The sequence below is a fragment of the Dipodomys spectabilis genome, unplaced genomic scaffold (assembly GCF_019054845.1).
Source record: "Dipodomys spectabilis isolate Male_0828 unplaced genomic scaffold, ASM1905484v1 ptg000264l, whole genome shotgun sequence".
Classification (NCBI taxonomy): Eukaryota; Metazoa; Chordata; class Mammalia; order Rodentia; family Heteromyidae; genus Dipodomys; species Dipodomys spectabilis.
In genome coordinates, this window is record NW_024870941.1 from 8487825 (window position 1) to 8507744 (window position 19920).

At 40.6% G+C, this 19920-nt stretch overlaps 1 protein-coding gene across 3 annotated transcripts in view; it reads right to left on the reverse strand.

The window, feature by feature from the left end:
• Ptk2 (protein tyrosine kinase 2) overlaps nucleotides 1-19920 on the reverse strand; it is a 245114-nt gene that overhangs the window by 118514 nt on the left and 106680 nt on the right. For all 3 annotated transcript variants that reach the window (XM_042699910.1, XM_042699909.1, XM_042699911.1), the window contains one exon: nucleotides 12197-12284. In XM_042699910.1, coding sequence (XP_042555844.1) covers nucleotides 12197-12284 — 88 coding nt within the window. The remainder of the gene's footprint in view (nucleotides 1-12196; nucleotides 12285-19920) is intronic.

A 19920-nucleotide genomic window follows, 5' to 3' on the forward strand; every position in this document is an offset into this window, starting at 1 on the left:
TGAAAAACGGAGTAGGAACAACAGGAACTCATGTGCTACTAATATAAAAACTTAAAAACAATTTTGGCAGAGGACTGGCACTTTCTCAAACCAAGCTATTAAATTTCAGAAGTAATGATGCTTACACTAGCTTAGTCATTTCATTAACAGTAGTAAAAATGATGTTTATAATTATTTATAGTCACTTCATTAACAATACTTTGAGAAAAAGGTAAGATTATCCATTAATGAGAGAATTTTTTTAAAGCCTTACAATATATTTATACAACAGAAAACAATAAAAAGAAACAAATGACTGAAATCTCAAAAACATGATCCTAACTAGCCATACTGGTGGCTCACACTTACTGTGCTAGCTACCTGGAGGCTCAGAATTATATGATCAGAGTTCAAAGCCAGTATGGGCAAAGTTCCTAAGACTATCTCCTCAAAAAGAACCAACACAGGCTGGGAATGTGGCTCAATGGTAGAGTGCTTGCCTAGCATGCATTAAGCCCTGGGTTTGATTCCTCAGTACCACATAAACAGAAAAAGCCAGAAGTGATGCTGTGGCTCAAGAGGTAGAGTGCTAGCCTTGAGCAAAAAGAAGCTCAGGGACAGGCCCTGAGTTCAAGCCCCAGGACTAGCACAAACAAAAACAAAAACAGGAACAGAAACAAAAAAACTACAAAAGCAACAACAACAACAACAAAAAAACAGAGCTGGAGGCTCTAAGTTCAAATCTCAGCACAATTAAACAAGACAAAAAACATGATGCTGAAAACAAAGGCATATATTAAAAACAGACCATGTGGGGCTGGGAAGGTGGCTCAGTGGAAGAGTGCTTGCCCTGCATGCATAGGCCCTGAGTTTGATTTCCTCAGCACCACATAAGCAGAAAAAAGCTGGAAGTGGTGTTCTGGCTCAAGTGACAGAGTGCTAGCCTTGAGCTGAAGAACTGAGGGACAGCACCCAGGCCCAGAGTTCAGGCCCCACACCAGAGGGCGGGGGGTTGGAGATACAGACCATGTGAATTGGTTTATAAGGAAAAAAAGGTAACCCAAACCACAGCAGTGGTAAAACAGGAACACAGGATGCTTGTAATTGAGGTGGGCTAATTGGAAAGGGTTGACAGGAAGCACTGGGGGTAATAACAATAGTCTACTTCCTGAAAGGCAGTTAGATGATTAGTGAATGCATTTGTGAAAATTCAACAATACAAACATATTAGCTGTATACTTAAGTACATACAAATATTACATTTTTAAGCTGTAATTCAATACTGAACTCTAAAACAATATTCATGTTATATACTTTAATCAGAAATTATAATGAAATATCCCCAAGATGAGCAGATAAAAGGTAAAGGGAAGCATACTAAATGCCACAGGCAGAATCCATGTGGATAAACATTGAGGATCACCGTAAAACTCTTTCAAGTTTCAACTGGTTAAAAAAAAAAATTGGGGGGGGGGGGGGGGGGGAGGGGGAAGGGTCCGGTCGTGGGGCCTGAACTCTGGGCCTGGGCGCTGTCCCTCAGCTTTTCAGCTCAAGGCTAGCACTTTACCACTTGAGCCACAGAGCCACTTCTGGCTTTTTTTAAAATGCTAATGTGCAACGACAAATGCTGGAGGGGATGTGGAGAAAGAGGAACCCTATTACACTGCTGGTGGGAATGTACACTTATACAACCACTTTGGAAAGCAGTCTGGAGGGTCCTTAGAAAGCTAAAGATTGACCTCCCTTATGACCCAGTCATACCACTTCTAGGCATCTACCCTGAACAACAGGAACCAATATACAAGGACACGTGCACCTCCATGTTTATTGCAGCACTGTTCGCAATAGCTAGGATATGGAAACAACCTAGGTGCCCCACCACAGATGAATGGATCCAAAAATTGTGGTATCTATACACAATGGAATATTATGCAGCCATTAGAAATGACAAAATAATGGCATTTGCAGGGAAATGGATGGAGCTAGAAGGAATCATGTTGAGCGAGGTAAGCCAAGAACGAAGAGACAAACGGTACATGGTCTCCCTCATAAGTGGATGCTAAATCCAAAAGGTTAGGTGATACGGCAAAACTAACAGGACTTAAGAAACAAAGAACTCCCGCTCATCTGGTTGAACCACTACTAAATATCCTCATGCTGCTGATCACAAATATGGTATATAACATGTGAACACTGTTATATATTACAGACTGTGGTAGACAATTTGCTCCAGGGAAGTTAGAATGAACTTGTGACTTTGAAATTATGTAATCATTTAATCACAATCAAAAAAAAAAAAAAAGAACCTCGGGGAAGGGAGGGAGGGAGGGGATGGTAGGGGGAAAACAATGGAGGGGGTAACAATGTTCAAGAGGAAGTGTACTCATAACCTCACTCATGTAACTGTAACCCTCTGTATAGTAGCTTTACAATAAAAAATAAAATAAAATAAAATAAAATAAAATGCTAATGTGGTGCTGAGGAATCAAACCCAGGGCCTCATGCATGCAAGACAAGTGCTCTACCACTGAGCCACCTTCCCAGCCCTCAACTGGATAAATTTTGTAATAAAATATTGCAACAAAAGTAAAACCCTGAAGTAAAAGAAACTAAGTTCCCAACAGTTGAACCTGTCATGAGAGTAATCAAATTCAGCCATGATGCTTGTGGACTGTCAGGAGATCACCCTTAGCTTATGAAACAACTGAAAACAAATGAATAATGCCTTTGAAACCCAGCTGGGTACTGTTATCCCTGGAAACAAAACCTTCCCTGAGCCTTTCATCATAAGGGCAAAAGAGGAAATGCCTTACTATCTCATCTCTCAGACACCACTGTCTTCTTAGCTGTTCTCCCATCCCCAGCCACAATGGCCTTCTTTCAGGTCTTAAACCACCAAGCTCCTTTCTCTCAGGGCCCTGCATAGAAATAATAATCACTGACCAGGATTCCAAAAAGACAGCTAAAGAGGCTTGCCAGCTGAACCAGAACTAGAGTCATGAACAATATAAGAACACTCAATGTTCTTACCTGTGTATGGGGATCAAAGGTAAATGAAAAGGGATAGGGCCAGGATGAAGAAGCAAGCTAAGACCCTGAGAAGGCTGGGGGACCAATTGGAAGAAGTGTCTGCTGTAGCCAGCTGAGGACAGCACTGAACACTGGTCCCCGCTTCCCCATGTGACAGTCTGATTCTTTTTTTTTTTTTGGGGGGGGGGAGGGGTCCAGTCGTGGGGCCTGAACTCTGGGCCTGGGCACTGTCCCTCAGCTCTTCAGCTCAAGGCTAGAGCTCTACCACTTGAGTCACAGTGCCACTTCCGGCTTTTTTCTTTTTGCTTATGTGGTGCTGGGGAATTGAACCCAGGGCCTCAGGCATGCAAGGCAAGCGCTCTAACACTGAGCCAACTTCCCAGCCCGTGACATTCTGATTCTTAAACCCTGTAGTCCGCATAATTTGGAGTAACTGCTCAAAAGGCCACATTTATTAGAGCCTCTTTCCCAGCAAGTAAAAAAACCTTTAGGGTTTTGTTTTTGTTTTTTTAAATTTTTTTTTTTTGCCAGTCCTAGGTGCTGTCCCTGAGCCTCTCTGTGCTCAAGGCTAGCACTCTACTACTTGAGCCACAGTGCCACTTCTGGCTTTTTCTGCTTATGTGGTGCTGAGGAATCGAACCCACAGCTTCATGCATGTTAGGCAAGTACTCTACCACTAAGCCACCTTCCCAGCTAAGTAAAAACCTTTAGAAAAAGGAATGTCCACAAATGTTGTTGTGAGGCCCAATGAAGAAGGGTTTCAGAACACACAATGAAAAAGACCATGTAAGAGCCAGCACAATCCATTACCCATGGATAAAAAGACCAGAATGAAGACAGTAACTAAAGATGAAACAGTAAAAGAAAAACATAGTAGAGATCAAGTGATAAGGACAATGAAACAGAACTTGACAATTCTTTTTTTCATCGGTCGTGGGGCTTGAACTCTGGGCCTGAGCACTGTCCCTCTGCTCTTCAGCTCAAGGCTAGCACTCTACCACTTGAGCTACAGTGCCACTTCTGGTTTTCTGGTGGTTTATTGGAGATAAAGAGTTTCATGGATTTCCTGCCCAGGCTGGCTTTGAACCATGATCCTCAAATCTCAGCTTCCTGAGTAGCTAGGATTACAGGAGTGAGCTACAGGCACCTGGATGAAATTGACAATTTTTAAAGAAATAAAATGTGTGTGAAAAATGAAATAAAAACTCAAATTTACTAAACATAAAATGAACTATAAAAAGAGTTAGTGATCTGATACATTCTGAATTATATATCCTAGAGAGACCATGAAACTATGAAACAGAAGTTAATGGGTATGAAGGAATAAATGAGAGACAATGCTGATGCTAGCTTAACTCTGAGAAGGAATAACAAGGAACTGAGGCAGTATCTGTACAATACTAAGTCCAGAATTGATTAACAAGAGGGAAACTAGAGAGGCACAGGAATACAACAGAGATCAAGAAGAAAATGGAAATCCACAATTGGTTTGTAATAAAAGCACACACTATCTAAGACAAAAAAGATCCTAAAACAAGCCAGAGAAAAGATAGATCAGCTACAAAGAGACAGGGTGAAAGCAAATTTCAATAGTGATGTAAAAATCAGTCAGTAAGACTGCTTTAAAGTACCCTGAGAAAAAATTATCATATAGCAGTGGTGTCTTTTAGGCAGGAAAAAAAGATACTAGAGACTCAAACTGGAAGAACAAAATTATCATCCTTGAAATAACAGATATTTATTTAATTGCCTGCAGTGGAAGATTAAAGGTAACACAGTCTACTCAAGCAAGACTGCTTTGGACAAAATATGAACTATCAGTTTCAAATGGACTACAATTTCTAACCACAGTGCAAATTATTTTTTAATTGACTCACAAGGGATACAAATTGAAATATCCGGACGATCACATTCCTATCAGTTACAATCAAATGTCCTCATCAATCTGCTCATTGAAAGGAAGTAGCTTTTAAACAAGTAGATTTTAAGGAAGTAGATTTTAAACAAACTCTTCTCAAATGCTTCAGTAAAGTGGGAAACAAAGCCAAACTCAAGCCAATGACAAACACATAGAGGGCTGGAGAACTAGGGTCAGCTTGTACCTTAGGGCAGGACTGCAAAATACTTCACTCTTGGTCTGTTAATGAATCAGTTAAGGGACTAATTAGGAAAAGATAGGAATGAGGAAAGGGAAAAGCAAGACAGTGAATATTATTTTTAACTATGAAAGCAACAATGAAATCTGATGGAGCTTTCTGTGTGTGGGGAGAGTGACAGCAGGAGTGAGACTGGTTGGAATCACTCTCCCCCTATAACTAGAGTTAACTAACAGAAAACAAAACAAAACATGACAAATGGCCAACAAAAGGAATAAAGGAGTGATAAACAAACTTCAAGACAAACTTCTGGAGGGGCATGGGACAGGGAATTTTTGCATGAGCAGTATCAGGGGTTTTCCACGGTTAACAGCCTACAAAACAATAGATGTCTTCAATGTTACAGTCAATTTAAAAATGCACTGATTTAGCTGAGCACAGGTGGCTCACACCTGTTAATCCTAGGTACTCAGGAGGCTTAGATCTGAGGATTACAGTTTTTGCCAGTCAAGGCAGGAAAGTCTGTAAGACTCTTATCTCCAATAAATCACTAGAAAACCAGAAGTGGCACTGTGGCTCAAGTGGTAGAGCACTAGCCTTGAGCTGAAGAGCTAAGAGACAGCACCCAGGCCCAGAGCTCAAGGCCCATGACCGATCCAAAAAAAAACCACAAAACACTGAGTTAAGCCAGGGACCAGTGGCTTATGCCGGTAATCCTAGCTACTCAAGAGGCTGAGATCTGAGGACTGATACTCAAAGCCACCTTAGTCAGGAAAATCTGTTGAGACTCTTACCTCCAATCAATCACCAAAAAGCTGCAAGTGGAGCTGTGGCTCAAGTGGTGGAACACTAGCTTATAGCAAAAAGCCCAGGGACAGGGCCCAAGCCCTGAGTGTAGCCTCAGAACTGACACACATAAAAAAGACTAATTTAGTTTAGAATTCAGGGAAAATTCACATAATACATATATATTATATATATTGGCATCAAATATTACAGATTTTTCACAGGTAGTGGTGTAATCAAATTCCAAAACCCTTATAAAGTGATTAATTCATTTCAGAATTCAATGACAATTCCACAGCAAGTTCTTAGTAGTTCACCTAAATTCCCAGTGGCTATAAAAAAAGAGAATGTGTGTTAGTTTAAATAGGAGAACTTTGGAATTAAGTCTACACTTGTACCTATGTATGAGTGTACCTATGTATACAAAGATTATCTGTGATAACTCTGAAATCTCAAAACACATATTAGGACTGAGTCTTCATTGAGGCTTTATCACAAGAAGTCAAATACATTATGACTTGCCAAGCTAGCAATGAAAACTTGTATTTTCAGAACTTCATTAGTTCAGGATAAAATTCAAAATTGATCATTTTTTCCAACAAATTAAAGAGTAGCCTTTAATACAAGACCTTTCACATCCATGGATATCAACTGCTATGCATTGCTGTTATGATGATGCACAGACTTGAAATTCCACAGGGCTTACTAACCCAGTAGAGATGCAATGCTTCCATTTCCCTTTCTGTTACTGTAATATTCTTGAGTAATCTCATACAGACATACATGTACATCTTATTACATTTTAGAATAAATTCCTATAGATCAAATTATTAGGTCAAATAGAGAAACTGTCAGTGTTCCACTGTTTCTTATTTAGAAAATGATGCTGATAGCAAGGGGGCTGCCAAACACACCTCAGGAAAAGAACTGTCCTAGGCTACAGAGCTACAAAATGCAAGGAAGCATACAATAGTATTCACTGCACTTTACATTAATTTTTGTTCTTTTAGTCGGTTGTGGGGCCTGAACTCTGGGCCTGGGCGCTGTCCCTCAGCTCTACCATTTGAGTGTCACGGCGCCACTTTGGACTTTTTCTGCTTATGTGCTGAGGAATCAAACCCAGGGCCCTCATGCATGTAAGCCACGCATTCTACCACTGAGCCAGCTTCCCAGCCCTAGGTTTTCTATATTTATAAGGACTACTCAACTTGATTCAAGACTGCAGTGAGACACATCCCAACTGAAGGCCTAGTACTGTCCAAGTGTAAGTTCTGAGAAATCATGAAGTGTCCCTTCTCCCCTGCCCATTTGTGGCTACAAGTATCACCTAGCTCTCCCTGTTTATTGTCATGTAAACCAGATAATTATCAAGGGCATGACTTAGCTGCAGCTGTATTCTTGCAAAATGTGTATAAGTAGAAGCCAAGCACTGGCCTCATACCTGCAATCCTAGCTACCCAGGAGGCAGAGATCTGAAGTTCACAGTTCAAAGCCAGCTTGGGCAGGAAAGTCCAATTAACCATCAAAGTATCTCCAATTAATGACCAAAAAAACAGGAAGTAGACTTGTGGCTCAAGTGGTTGAGTGCTAGCTCTAAGCAAAAAAATCTCAAGGATATCACCCATGCCCTGAGTTCAATCCCTAGGACCAGCACCCAAAAACAAAGTGTGTACTTGGGAAACTACTGTAAAAGCACATATAACAAATAGTATAACAGAGATGAGATGCTTTGGAGTATTTTCTGTACTTTACAAACATATGCCACATGAATAAACCAACTTTAAAAATGAAAAAGAAGACAAGATAAAAACAGAGAAGTAGAGTGGTGCTGTGGCTCAAGTGGTAGAGCGCTTGCCTTGAGCTGAAGAGCTGAGGGAGAGTGCCCAGGCCCAGAGTTCAAGCCCCACTGTCGACAAAACAACAACAACAACAAACCCAAAACAAACAAACAAAAGGGAATGGTAAGTTTTAGCCGGTGGCTCACACCTATAATCCTAGGTACTCAGGAGGCTGAGATCTGAGGATCACGGTTCAAAGCCAGCCTGGGCAGGAAAGTCTGTGAGACTCTTATCTCCAATAAACCACTAACTAGAAAACTGGAAGTGGCGCTGTGGCTCAAGTGGTAGAGGGCTAGCCTTGAGCTGAAGACCTAAGGGATAGCGCCCAGGCCCAGAGTTCAAGCCCCATGACTGACCAAAAAGACCCCAAAAACAGAGTAGAAATGGATGACAGCAAAAGGTGGTAAAGAAGACTTCAAGGGTCGTAGACAGCACAAGGAGGAGAGAACAGGGCATGAACCAACCAAAGCCTGCATCTTGATTACAAATAATAAATTCTTAATGCTAGGCAGCCTGCTATTGCCTGCACAGCCAGATTTAAAGAATGATTAGGAAATTACTTGACAGGCAGGTTTTTCTCATTTCATCAACATTAATAATCCCTATGGTAAGAAATGGGACAAGCAAAAGGCTCAGAAAAGGACCTCAGCCCACATAGCTGCAAAATCACAACAGTATTCACTGAACATTATACTTAGTGTTGTTTTTTGTTGTTGTTGATTTGGTCGGTCCTGGGGCCTGAATTCTTTTTTTGGGGAGGGGAGGGTCTTTTTTCTTTTTTGGTACTGGGGATCCAACCCAGGACGTTGCACTTGCTAGGCAAGCGCTTTGCCACTGAGCTACATCCCAACCCCTGGGGCCTGAATTCTAGGCCTGGGTGCTGTCCCTCAGCTCTTCAGCTCAAGGCTAGTGTTCTACTACTTGAGCTACGGTGCCACTTCCAGCTTATGTGGTGCTAAGGAATCAAACCCAGAGCCTCATACATGCAAGGCAAGCAGTCTACCACTGAGCCACTTTCCCAGCCCCTATACTTAGCATTTTATAAGGACTATTCAACTTGATTCCACAGTACAGTGAAACATGTCCTCTTAGGAAAGAAGATCTTTTGGACTCACTGGCATTCACAGTAGTACTGCTGACCATACAGTTTTCAAAAAGTAAAAACTAGGACAAGCTAGGAAGAGGGTGGTAAAGGTAAAAGGAACAGAAAAGTTGTTGATTTTTTAGGTCAGCCTAGAAAGTATAAAAGGAAAAACTATGAGCTATTTAGGCCTGTATCATATATTCAGGAAATCAATGCCATCAAAGTAACCATATATTTCTTTAGTAGGTAAATTTGTTTCTCAGAGAAACTATGCCAATATCAAAGTTTATCATCTAGCAGGAAAAAAAAAATGCCATGTAAGTCAAGTACTCTAATTTGAAACTAAAATTCAAAATGCTCCCAATCCCATAACTTTTGAGTCTGGGAGTTTTGACAAGATGGTGCAAGTAAAGAATTTCACAGCCGGGCGCTGGTGGCTCATGCTTGTAATCCTAGCTACTCAGGAGGCTGAGATCTGAGGGTCGCGGTTCAAAGCCAGCCCGGGCAGGAGAGACTGTGAGACTCCTATCTCCAATAAACCACCAGAAAATCGGAAGTGGCGCTGTAGTTCAAGTGGTAGAGCGCTCGCCTTGAGCTGAAGAGCTAAGGGACAGCGCCCAGGCCCAGAGTTCAAGCCCCACGACCGACCAAAAAAAAAAAGAATTTCACACCATGGAACTTTGCTTCATGCCCAAAATCATTTTAATATATATGTAAGATTGCTTTCAGGTTATGTGTATAAGGAGTATGTGAGGGACTGGGAAGGTGGCTCAGTGGTAGAGTACTTGCCTTGCATGCCTGAGGCCCTGGGTTCGATTCCTCAGCACCACATAAGCAGGAAAAAAAAGCGGGAAGTGGCACTGTGGCTCAGTGGTAGAGCACTAGCCTTGAGCTGAAGAGCTGAGGGACAGCGCCCAGGCCCAGAGTTCAGGCCCCACGACTGGACTCCCCCCCGCCCCCCAAAAAAGGAGCATGTGAAGCACAAATGATCTCGTGTATACACTTCAAGACATTCTCAGAACATCTCATTATATGCAAATACCCCAACAGCAACATGATTCTGATCAGAAAGACCTCTAGCCCCAGCATTTCAGATGACACACACATAAGCTGTAGAAACATGCCAGTTAAACTCTCTCGTCAACACTGGCACCAAAATGTTCAATTCAGCAGACAGCTAGTAAGTGCAACAGAGTGAGGTACACAAGAGCCATTTGTAAGCTGGGTAGGTCATCAACTTATGAGTAGGTCAACAGCAATCTTAGAGGGAATCCAAACATGCCCTCTCTGTCTACTCAACCATAATTAACTTCTCTCTGATTCAAGTCAGTATTCCTGTAAATCTTCAAACTACCTACAAGTTACTTCCCTGACACCTGACATTTTCTTTTCTTTTCTTTTCTTTTCTTTTGTCAGTTGTGGGGCCTGAACTCTGGGCCTGGGCGCTGTCCCTCAGCTCTTCAGCTCAGGGCTAGTGCTCTACCGCTTGAGCCACAGCGCCACTTCTGGCTTTTTCTGCTTATGTGGTGCTGAGGAATCGAACCCATGGCCTCATGCATGCAAGGCAAGCGCTCTACCACTGAGCCACCTTCCCAGCCCACACCTGACATTTTCTGCATGACTCTACCTTACCCCAATTCCAACTGGTAGAGACTCGCGTAGCTGCCTGCCTTCTCACTGTGACTCTTGTGAGCTCTGTATTATCTCACACAGCGAGGAAAGAGACTTTCACCTTCTCATCTCACTCTCCTCAATCTAATCCACCACTGTACCTTCCTGGTACTAGATGTCCAGTCTCATACCTATGTTTCTTCCTTATTTTTCTAGTTTGTTTTAGTTGTCTCAGGATACTGTCAAATTCATCCACCACATTAGCTTATTACTATACTCTTAAACTTTCTTATTTCTTTTTGGACTGGGTAAAGATCTCTCCTAACATGTTTGCATCTTTACAAATCTATTCCACTTCCACACTGACATCCAATCAGGGTGATCTCACTTAAAAACTGAAAATTCTCTATTCAGGAGGCTGAGATTTGAGGACTATGGTTTAAACCAGGTCAGACGTGAAGGTCCAAGAGACTCTTATCTGCAAATAACCACCAAAAAAAAAGCCAGAAGGAGAGCTATTGCTCAAGTGGTAGAGTGCTAACCTCAAGCACAAAAGCTCAGGAACAGCACCTAGGCCCTGAGTTCAAGACCCAAGTCTGACGTGCACGGGGGCACGTGCACACACACACACACACAAATCTAATCAAGGCTTCAAATAACTTATATGAACAAACCTAAGCTCCTCCATTTACAGGATGTATTCCCTATGACCTGATTTTTATTCACGTACTTTAGCTTAGACTTAAACAGAAATTTTTTTTTCTCTCCCCTCCCCTTCCTATAGAGAAAGTTCAACTTTTCCTAATCTGAAGGTGAACTCTTTCCTCAATGACATATTCCTGGGTGCTATTCCCACTGCACACACTTACACTAAGATGACAACCTTTCTACATATAGTCCTATAGTTCACACAAGCAACACAAGCTAATTGTTTCCAAGATTTTTCTAGAAGATAAAAGGAACAAATAAGAGGAGATAAATAAATAAGTAAAGCAAATAGAGGAAATTAATAATAATAAAGAGTAAATTAGTTTTGGGGGGGCGGGGAGGATTGGGTGGGGGGAGCGGGGGGGGGGGGGGGAGGATGGGAAGGGTTGGGAAGGGGAAACAAAGGAGGAGCTACAATGCTTGATAAGAAATGTACTCATTATCTTGCCCATGTAATTGTAACCCCTCTGTACAGTATTTTCACAATAAAAAAAAAATAAAAATTAAAAAAAAAGAGTAAATTAGTTTCAGCACTCCTGACCCAAAACAGACATTTAATATGTCCATTAAGACCAAAAAAAAAAAGTATACTAAACAACAAAATTGTATGAATGCTTTGATATTTAGTAGCCTTTGGAGACATAGTCTTCAGTATTATTAAGCAGTAACATTTACTTGGTTGTAATATTGTGTTAGTACATCTAGGTCACAAATATTTATTGCCTAAGGTATAAAAAACAAGCTAGCTGGTGTAAAAAACTGTATTATTACTTAATTATGCAAACTGTAATCAAGATGAGTAAAGTTCACTGTAACAACTTTTATATATGAAATTTATTGATAGGCAAAATGACTCTTGAATTGTAGAACAATGTTAATGGGTTCGCTGTCTCCAAGTGAAAATTTCTCAGAGCACAAACAATATTTATTTGGGTAAAAGATTCTCATTGTCATATGCTGAAGAATTGATACTCTCTCAAATGTTAGGTTTACTCTATGTCTAGATAAAAATGAAACCTATTAAGAGTCAAAGAAACAAAATGAAGTATATTATTCTCTTATACCTGTTGGTAGAAGAAATTCAGAGTTGGCTTGTCTTCAGTAAACTGGTTTAGAAATCCTTTTGGCAAATAACGAATTCTTAATTCATACCTAAAAAGAAATTCACAAAATAAGAGTAATTAGAAAAAAACCAATTTTCTCAATTTATGGTCTAAACTATACTATTATTGTCAATGACTCCGAATTTAAAAATAAGATCAAGTGTAATCAATTATTCTTTAAACTGAGATTCTTTTTCAGCACAAAACAAGTATACCTGTCAGAGGTATATGAGGAAACAGAGCATGAGGAGAACACAAGGCCTATAGCCTGTGGATTATGCTCCCCACTGTCCACTCTCTTACCCTTTCTAGAAGTATTCCTGTGTCTAATTTAGATAAGGGAACTGGAATACCATGCACCATGTGTCCATGCTGCCTGCTGTCTTTCGTTCCACAATATGCTAATAGCTGTGTTTTGATCTATGCTGAATTGCATAGCCCTGTATAATTATTTATCCTCTGTACTGTCACTGGCCACATTCAACCTTTTGGCTATATGACTAATGGTACTATGGACATTTTTTCAACTTTCTTTGAATGCACTCTGTGTGGTTCTTGTTATGTTTCTATGTGTATGTATGTGTGTATGTATATGTGTGAGTATGCTTATATAAATACTCTTCTATGTCTTCTGGTAACATATATACCCAAGCACAGTCTGAGTCATAACGAGTACAGATATGAGTGAGAGTAGTTACTACCATGTATGCCAAAAGGGATGGGCAGGTAACAGGGTAAGTCACTCACCAGCAGCTTGAGGTCTTCTATGTCCTCATGGTCTACCGGCACCTGCAGGTGAGCTCACTCTAAAGGGCATAGTAATTATTCATGGGATTTTAATTAACATTTCCTGTAAAACTAATAAACTGAGTGTTTGAACTAGCACTCATATGAAGATATGTTCATTGGACCTTCTATTATGACAGCTCAAGCTGTCATCTCTTCTAGCTGGATTTTCTGCCTTTCTTCTAACCAACCGCTAATGTGAAGATGTTTAGTAGACTCTGGATGTGAGACCTCTGTTAGACATAGTGAATGTTCTCTCTCTCTTTCTATCTCTCGCCTGCCTGCCTGCCTGCCTACCTACCTACCTACCTTCCTTCCTTTATCCTTCCCTCTTTCCCTCCCTCCCTCCTGCCATTTATTCTTTGCAGTACTGAGAATTGAACCTAGGCAAGCATTCAACCACTTGAGTGAAGATGGAGGTTCAAAGCCACCCGGAGCAAGAAAGTCCAACTCTTATCTTCAATTAACCACCCAAAAGCCAAAAGTGGAGCTGTGGTAGAGTGCCAGCCTTGAGTAAAAAGGGTAAGGGATAGCACCCAGGTTCTGAGTTCAAGCCCCAGTACCAGCATAAAAAAAAAGGGAGGGGTGGGTTTGAAATCAAAAACTTCCATGATTACCAATGGCTAAAGGAATCTCACCAGCTGGGTACCAGTGGCTCAAGTCTATAATCCTAGCTACTCAGGAGGCTGAGATCTGAGGACTGCAAGTTAGAGCCAGAAGTAGAGATGTGGCTCAAGTGGTAGAGTGCCACCCTTGAGCAAAAAAAAAAAGTGACACTCCAGACCCTGACGATAAGCCCCAATCCCAGTACACACGGAATGCTACCCAAAAAAAGAAGAAAATCAAAAGCAGGAAAAAATAAATCCTACTATCTGAGATTAGTAAAGTATGAATAGGAAAGAATATCTCACAGACATATATATGTCTTTTTTTTTTAAAGACAGAAAATACAACATACCTTTCAATATTAACATAGAAAGGTTAATTTCTTAATTCTCCAATCAAAATATATAGAGCAACAACTTGGATTACAAGAGGCATAGTTCAATGGTAAGAGCGTTGTCTAGCAAGCTTAAGGTCCTGAGTTCAATCCCTAGTACAGGAAAAACAGAAAAATCTAACCACTTGTTGCCTACAAGAAACACATATCCACCTGGCATCGGTGGCTCACGCCTGTAATCCTAGCCACTCAGGAGGCTGAAATCTGAGGATCAAAGTTCAAAGCCAGCCCGGGAAGGAAAGTCTGTGAGACTCTTATCTCAGGTAAACCAGTTATAAAACCAGAAGTGGCGCTGTGGCTCAAGTGGTACAGCGTTAGCCTTGAACTGAAGAGGTAAGGGACAGTGCCCAGACCCAGAGTTCAAGCCCCACAAATCACACACACACACACACACACACACACACACAAAGACAGAGTGAAAGGACAGAAATATTTTCCAAGCAAATGGATCCAAAAGAAGGCAGAAGTCTTTACATTTGATAAAAACAGACTTCAAGCTAAAATCAGCCAGAAGAGACAAAGAAGGATATACTTTAATTAAAAGGAATAATTCATGAAAAGGAAATTACAATTAGTATAATGACCAAACACTGGTGCACCCAGTTTCATTAAACAAACATTTCTGGACTTATTTATGGAAGCACTGAGAGACCTTGGCATATTAATAGTGGGAGATTTGAATTCTCCACTCTCATCAACAGAAAGGTCATTCCAACAACAAAACACAAGGCCCCGTGTAGAAAATAACTAGAGTAAGAAGGGCTGGTTGCATGTTCCAAGTGTTAGAACACTTGTCTAGCACATGCAAGGCCCTGAGCTCATACCCTAATACTGCTCCTCACTTTCTCCTCAAAAAAAAAAAAAAAAAAGGTGGGGGGAATAGAAAAGAAAGCTATGGGGAATTGAAAATCTAATAACCATGGTTCTCAGATGGATCAGCTGCCAGTTTATATAATAAATAAAGTCCAAGGGGGCTGGGAAGGTGGCTCAGTGGTAGAGCGCTTGCCTTTCATGCCTGAGGCCCTGAGTTCAATTCCTCAGCACCACTTAAGCAAAAAGAAAAAAGCCGGAAGTGGCGCTATGGCTCAAGTGGTAGAGCGCTAGCCTTGAGCTGAAGATCTGAGGGACAGCGCTCAGGCTCAGAGTTCAGGCCCCACGACCAGACCAAAAAAAAAAAAAAAAATTCTCAGTCATAAATAAAGTCCAAGTTCACCAAACAACACAGACAGCCCTTAAGAATGATGGTATGTGAACAAAGACCTACAATTCTAAAAAGCTGGGAAGGATGGAAATAGAAATGCATTGCTTAGGACAAATTAAAGCAAATCAATGCAAGAACAGAGTCATCCATGAATGCAAAGATTAATGGATGAAAATATAATGAGAACCAGGAAATCTGCACAGTCTCTCAATCAAGAAACTACTTAATTACAAAAGGGAAACAGTGATTTCACAGTGGAGAAACCTGTCTACCACCACCACCACTACAATCAAGTGATTCAAGTTAGAATCACCTGTAAATGAAGTCACTGTCCTCACAGCCTTATTGGTATGGGATACTACCTCAATTGTGGAAATTTTGTCAAAATCCATAACCTTAATCATGAAAAAACAAACAAACCAGTCAAACTATTTGAGGAATACAAAAGTCAGTATAGTTCAGAAGTATCAAATTCATGACTGATAGGCAGACTAAAGAACTGTCCCAGATTAGAGAAGACCTAAGGAAACAGGAGAGTTAACTGACACAGTTTTACTCTCAGCTGGATCCTGGGCCAGGAAAAGGGCAGGTAAGGGGCAGCTGTGAGTTGTGAGGGCCTGCATAGCAGACCAAGTACTTGCATGAATGTCAGTGTTCTAGCTCTAACAGCTGTACTAAGTTCACAAAAATCTTTAAAATTTACAGAAGTTGAGTGAAAGGCATATAAGGCTTCTGAGGTTTTGGGTTTTGTTGTTGTGGTTGTTTTTCTCCCAGTTGGTTGTAGGGCTTGAACTCAGAGCCTGGACCTTGTCCCTGAGCTCTTTTGCTCAAGGCAAGCACTATAGCCACTTAGAGCCATAGCACCACTTCCAGTTTTCTGGTAGTTAATTGGAGATAAGTCTTAGAGATTTTTCCTGGCCAGGCTGGCTTTGAACCGCAATCCTCAGATCTCAGCCTTATGAGTAGCTAGGATTACAGGTGTGAGCAGCAGGGTTGGGCTTTTGGGTATTGTATTTCCTTAAACTCTCATAGAACAAGACTACTCTATAGCCTTAGTTACAGATTCCCAAAAAAGTCAGTGTTAAATCTGCTTGGACATTAAGTTGCACAGCCACTGACTCAATGGAAACGAATTCCCCACCATATTTCATGGATCAGCTGATAATGTGCTCAATGGTCATGTACCTCCAGGTCACCCAAGAAGGCTCCTTCTTAGTTCAGCTCCTTCTCTATTTCAACAAGAAAGAACACATGCCATAAAACAAGCTTCCAAATACAGACCAGTCCTGAGCAATTCAATCTAACTATGGTTCTGCACTGGTGCCACCCATTTCCATCTCAGAGTTGGCCAGCTGTTGAACTTCATGCTTCCAAAAGCTTCCTATGTTATTAATAGTGTGCTCTGATTGAGGAGATTGTCAATGATCTACATGGCTTTCTATTAAGAGTCCAATAAAACCATTTCTCCGGGATTCAAACAATAAATGGCCATGATTTCAGAGTGGGACAAAACGTAAGTAGAATGTTTCCTTAGAAAAGCAAAGAAATTATGTCAAAAATTAGGACAGTGGCTTCCTCTGGAGACAAAATTTGGGAAATGGGTATACCTCTAATCAAGTGGGCTACAATTCACCAATACAGAGACAACAGATTACTGCCAAGAGGCATATAAGAATTAGGTACTAGTAACAAGAAATGCATGAGTAAGTACATGATCATGAGCTTTTATGTAGTTCACACAACCTGAACTCAAAGAATAGGAAGAGAACGCCAGAAAAAGTTAAAAATTGTAATTGTATACATTTCAAGCAAACAACATAACCTTCAAACAGTGAAATAGAAAGCTTAAAAATGCATAAGCACACTATCTCTTCATATTAATAGAATGTATTTTCATTTCAAAAAGGATGAAAACATCAGTTAAACACTAAGGGACAAATAAAAATCACCTCAATCAGTATCATAAAGTTTTTCTCCCTTGTGGTGCAAGCAAACAAATCAGTAATCTATAAGATTTTGTTGTTATTGTTAAATGCACACATACAATTGGAACCCCCAATTGGAGGGAGGCAGTAATCTTAGAAGCATTTACAATATACTGTAGAAGCCCTATATACACTTCACTCAGCTTCTGTAAATTTTAGACTTACATGAACGTAATACAGCTGTGAGATAGAGCCAGAACACTGACATTGATGCAAGTACTTGGTCTATTGATCAGGCCTTCACGTCTCACAGCTACCCCTTACCTGCCCCTCTCCTGGCCCAGGATCCAGCTGAGAGTACAACAGTGCCAGTTAATGCTCCTGTTTCCTTAGGTGTTTTCATAGGTCAAATACACTTATCAGAAATTGTGAATAAATTTGTTTGCTTTGTCAGTCGTGGGGCTTGAACTCTAGGCCTGAGCACTGTCCCTCAGCTCTTCAGCTCATGGCTAGCACTCTACCACTTGAGCCACAGCGGCACTTCCAGAAATTGTGAATAAATTAAAAACGAGCTAGTTCATTTTCATTATGTTACAAGTGCTTAATTACTACATGAATAAAAGGTTCTACAGCATTATATTTTTGCTCTTGGCTTATCTTTAAGTTACATTCTCAGTATAGTAATTTATTGCATTTCATTAAAATACTTTTACTGAATATGTATTTTATAGCAGGAATAGTGATGGGTAAGAAAAAGTCTCTGAGGGAGAAAGTGGAACAATTGTAAAGGCTACGGGAAAAGCAATAGTTGAGTCCTTGCTCTTGGAAATCCCAAGTAATCTAGCAAGGAGAAGAGCACATCCAAGGTCACACCAAAGGTCAACATAATGACTTGTACAAAAAGCCAATGAGTTAGAGAGCCAGAGACAGGAGTCAATAAGTAAGAAGTTGTAAAAGGTAAAGGCAAAGGTGGTAGTGAGATCGAGAAAGCCTGAGGAAGCTATTCTTTTCAGCAGTTAACATGGCTAACACAAGAAGAAACTACCTACTCAAATGGCAATGTGAGCATTTATGGAAACAATCCTAAACTACATTATGGAGTTGATGCAAAGCCCAAAGGCACCAAAGTCACTACAATAAGGAAGAACAAACCGTAGGAGACAGGACTGCAGCGCTACAAGGGAGTCAGATCCTTTGGAGCTTTGCCCTATGTGGTAAGAGCTACTTCAAGTTTCTGAACAGAAACAATTTACACATTTAAGCAAATACTCCAGTTTGAAGGGTCTCATACACATCCCACCATTTCACTACTCTCTACCCACCACCTTCTTAACTGGATACCACAGAGCACCATCGGAACTGAGTCTCATACACATCGCACCACTTCACCTCTCTACCCACCACCTTCTTAACTGGATACCAACAGACAAGATTGGAACTGTTTTTTTCTCCTTGGTTATTATTTGCTAAGACAATTTGTTTCCTTCCTACTTCTACATTATGCTAGACTTCTTCCAATCTAAAATTAGTTGTCATTACATTATTTTATGGAGTTAAGGTATGTTTAAATTTAGTCAAGTTTTTTGTTCTCAATCTGAAACCTTCAAAGACTTTTCTTCCTATTGAGATATTTGTTTCTACATTGGTTCTAAAATTTAAGGAAACTGCCTCTACATCACCTGATTCTTGAACAATAACTTAAATTTATGCTGAAGTACAGGCTCCTCTTAATTTTTCCACTTAATTTGCTTCTACGGTACTTTACCACTTTGAATACAGTAATCCACCATTTTACTGTGAATTTCAATTTCCTATTACTATTCAAAGTCTGAATTTTTCATTGGGATCTAAACATTCTGTCTTGTTCTATAACCATTCAGCAGCATAAGACTTTCTTCTTCTGCCACTTGTGAGAGCATGAGTTAAGAACTAAATGTGCTTCAAAAAAGTTATTAAGCTCAAAGATTGAGTCACTCAATATTAATCACAAAGTATACCTTTAGAATGAAGTGTGTTCCTTTGACATGTTTGTAAATAAAGAACAAAACAGAACAATGTTAAACAGAAATATCTGCCATCTTTTTTTTTCTTTTTTTCTTTTTTTTTTTTTGGGGGGGGGGGGGGTGCTGGTCCTAAGGCTAGTTTTCTTAATAGTGAAAAAATTATTAGGGAAGAGCAACGAAAAGGACAATTACAGGGAATTCATTTAATTCACCTTGAATTAATTTCGGTTTCATTAATGTGTCAACTAAGAGTCATTCAGGGAGCTACTGTCTCATGCCTGTCATTCTAGCTATTTGGGAGGCTCAGACTGTTGGGATCAAAGTTCCAGGCCAGCCTAGACAAGTCTTGAGACCTTTTTGCAACAAATTACTGGACATAGTGATGTGCCTTTTATCCTAGATACTAGAAAGCTTAACATAGTTGGGTTGAACCTAGTTATGTGCCTAGGTGGGAAAGAAGTCTCTGTCTCAAAAATAATGAGCCAAAATGAGGAGGAAAGAGTGCCTACTTACTAGCTCTTATGAGAACCTGAGTTCTCACCCAAGTACTGACAAAGAAAGAGGAGGGGGAAAAGGGAGAGAGAGGGAGAGAATTTCTTTTTGTGGTTGGTCGTGGGGCTTGAACTCTGGGGCTGGGTGCTGTCCCTCAGCTCTTCAGCTCAAGGCTAGCACTCAAGTGAGCCACAGTGCCACTTCCAGTTTTCTGGTTGTTGATTGGACTGATGAGAGTCTCACAGACTTTCCTGCCCAGGCTGGCTTTGAGCCACGAT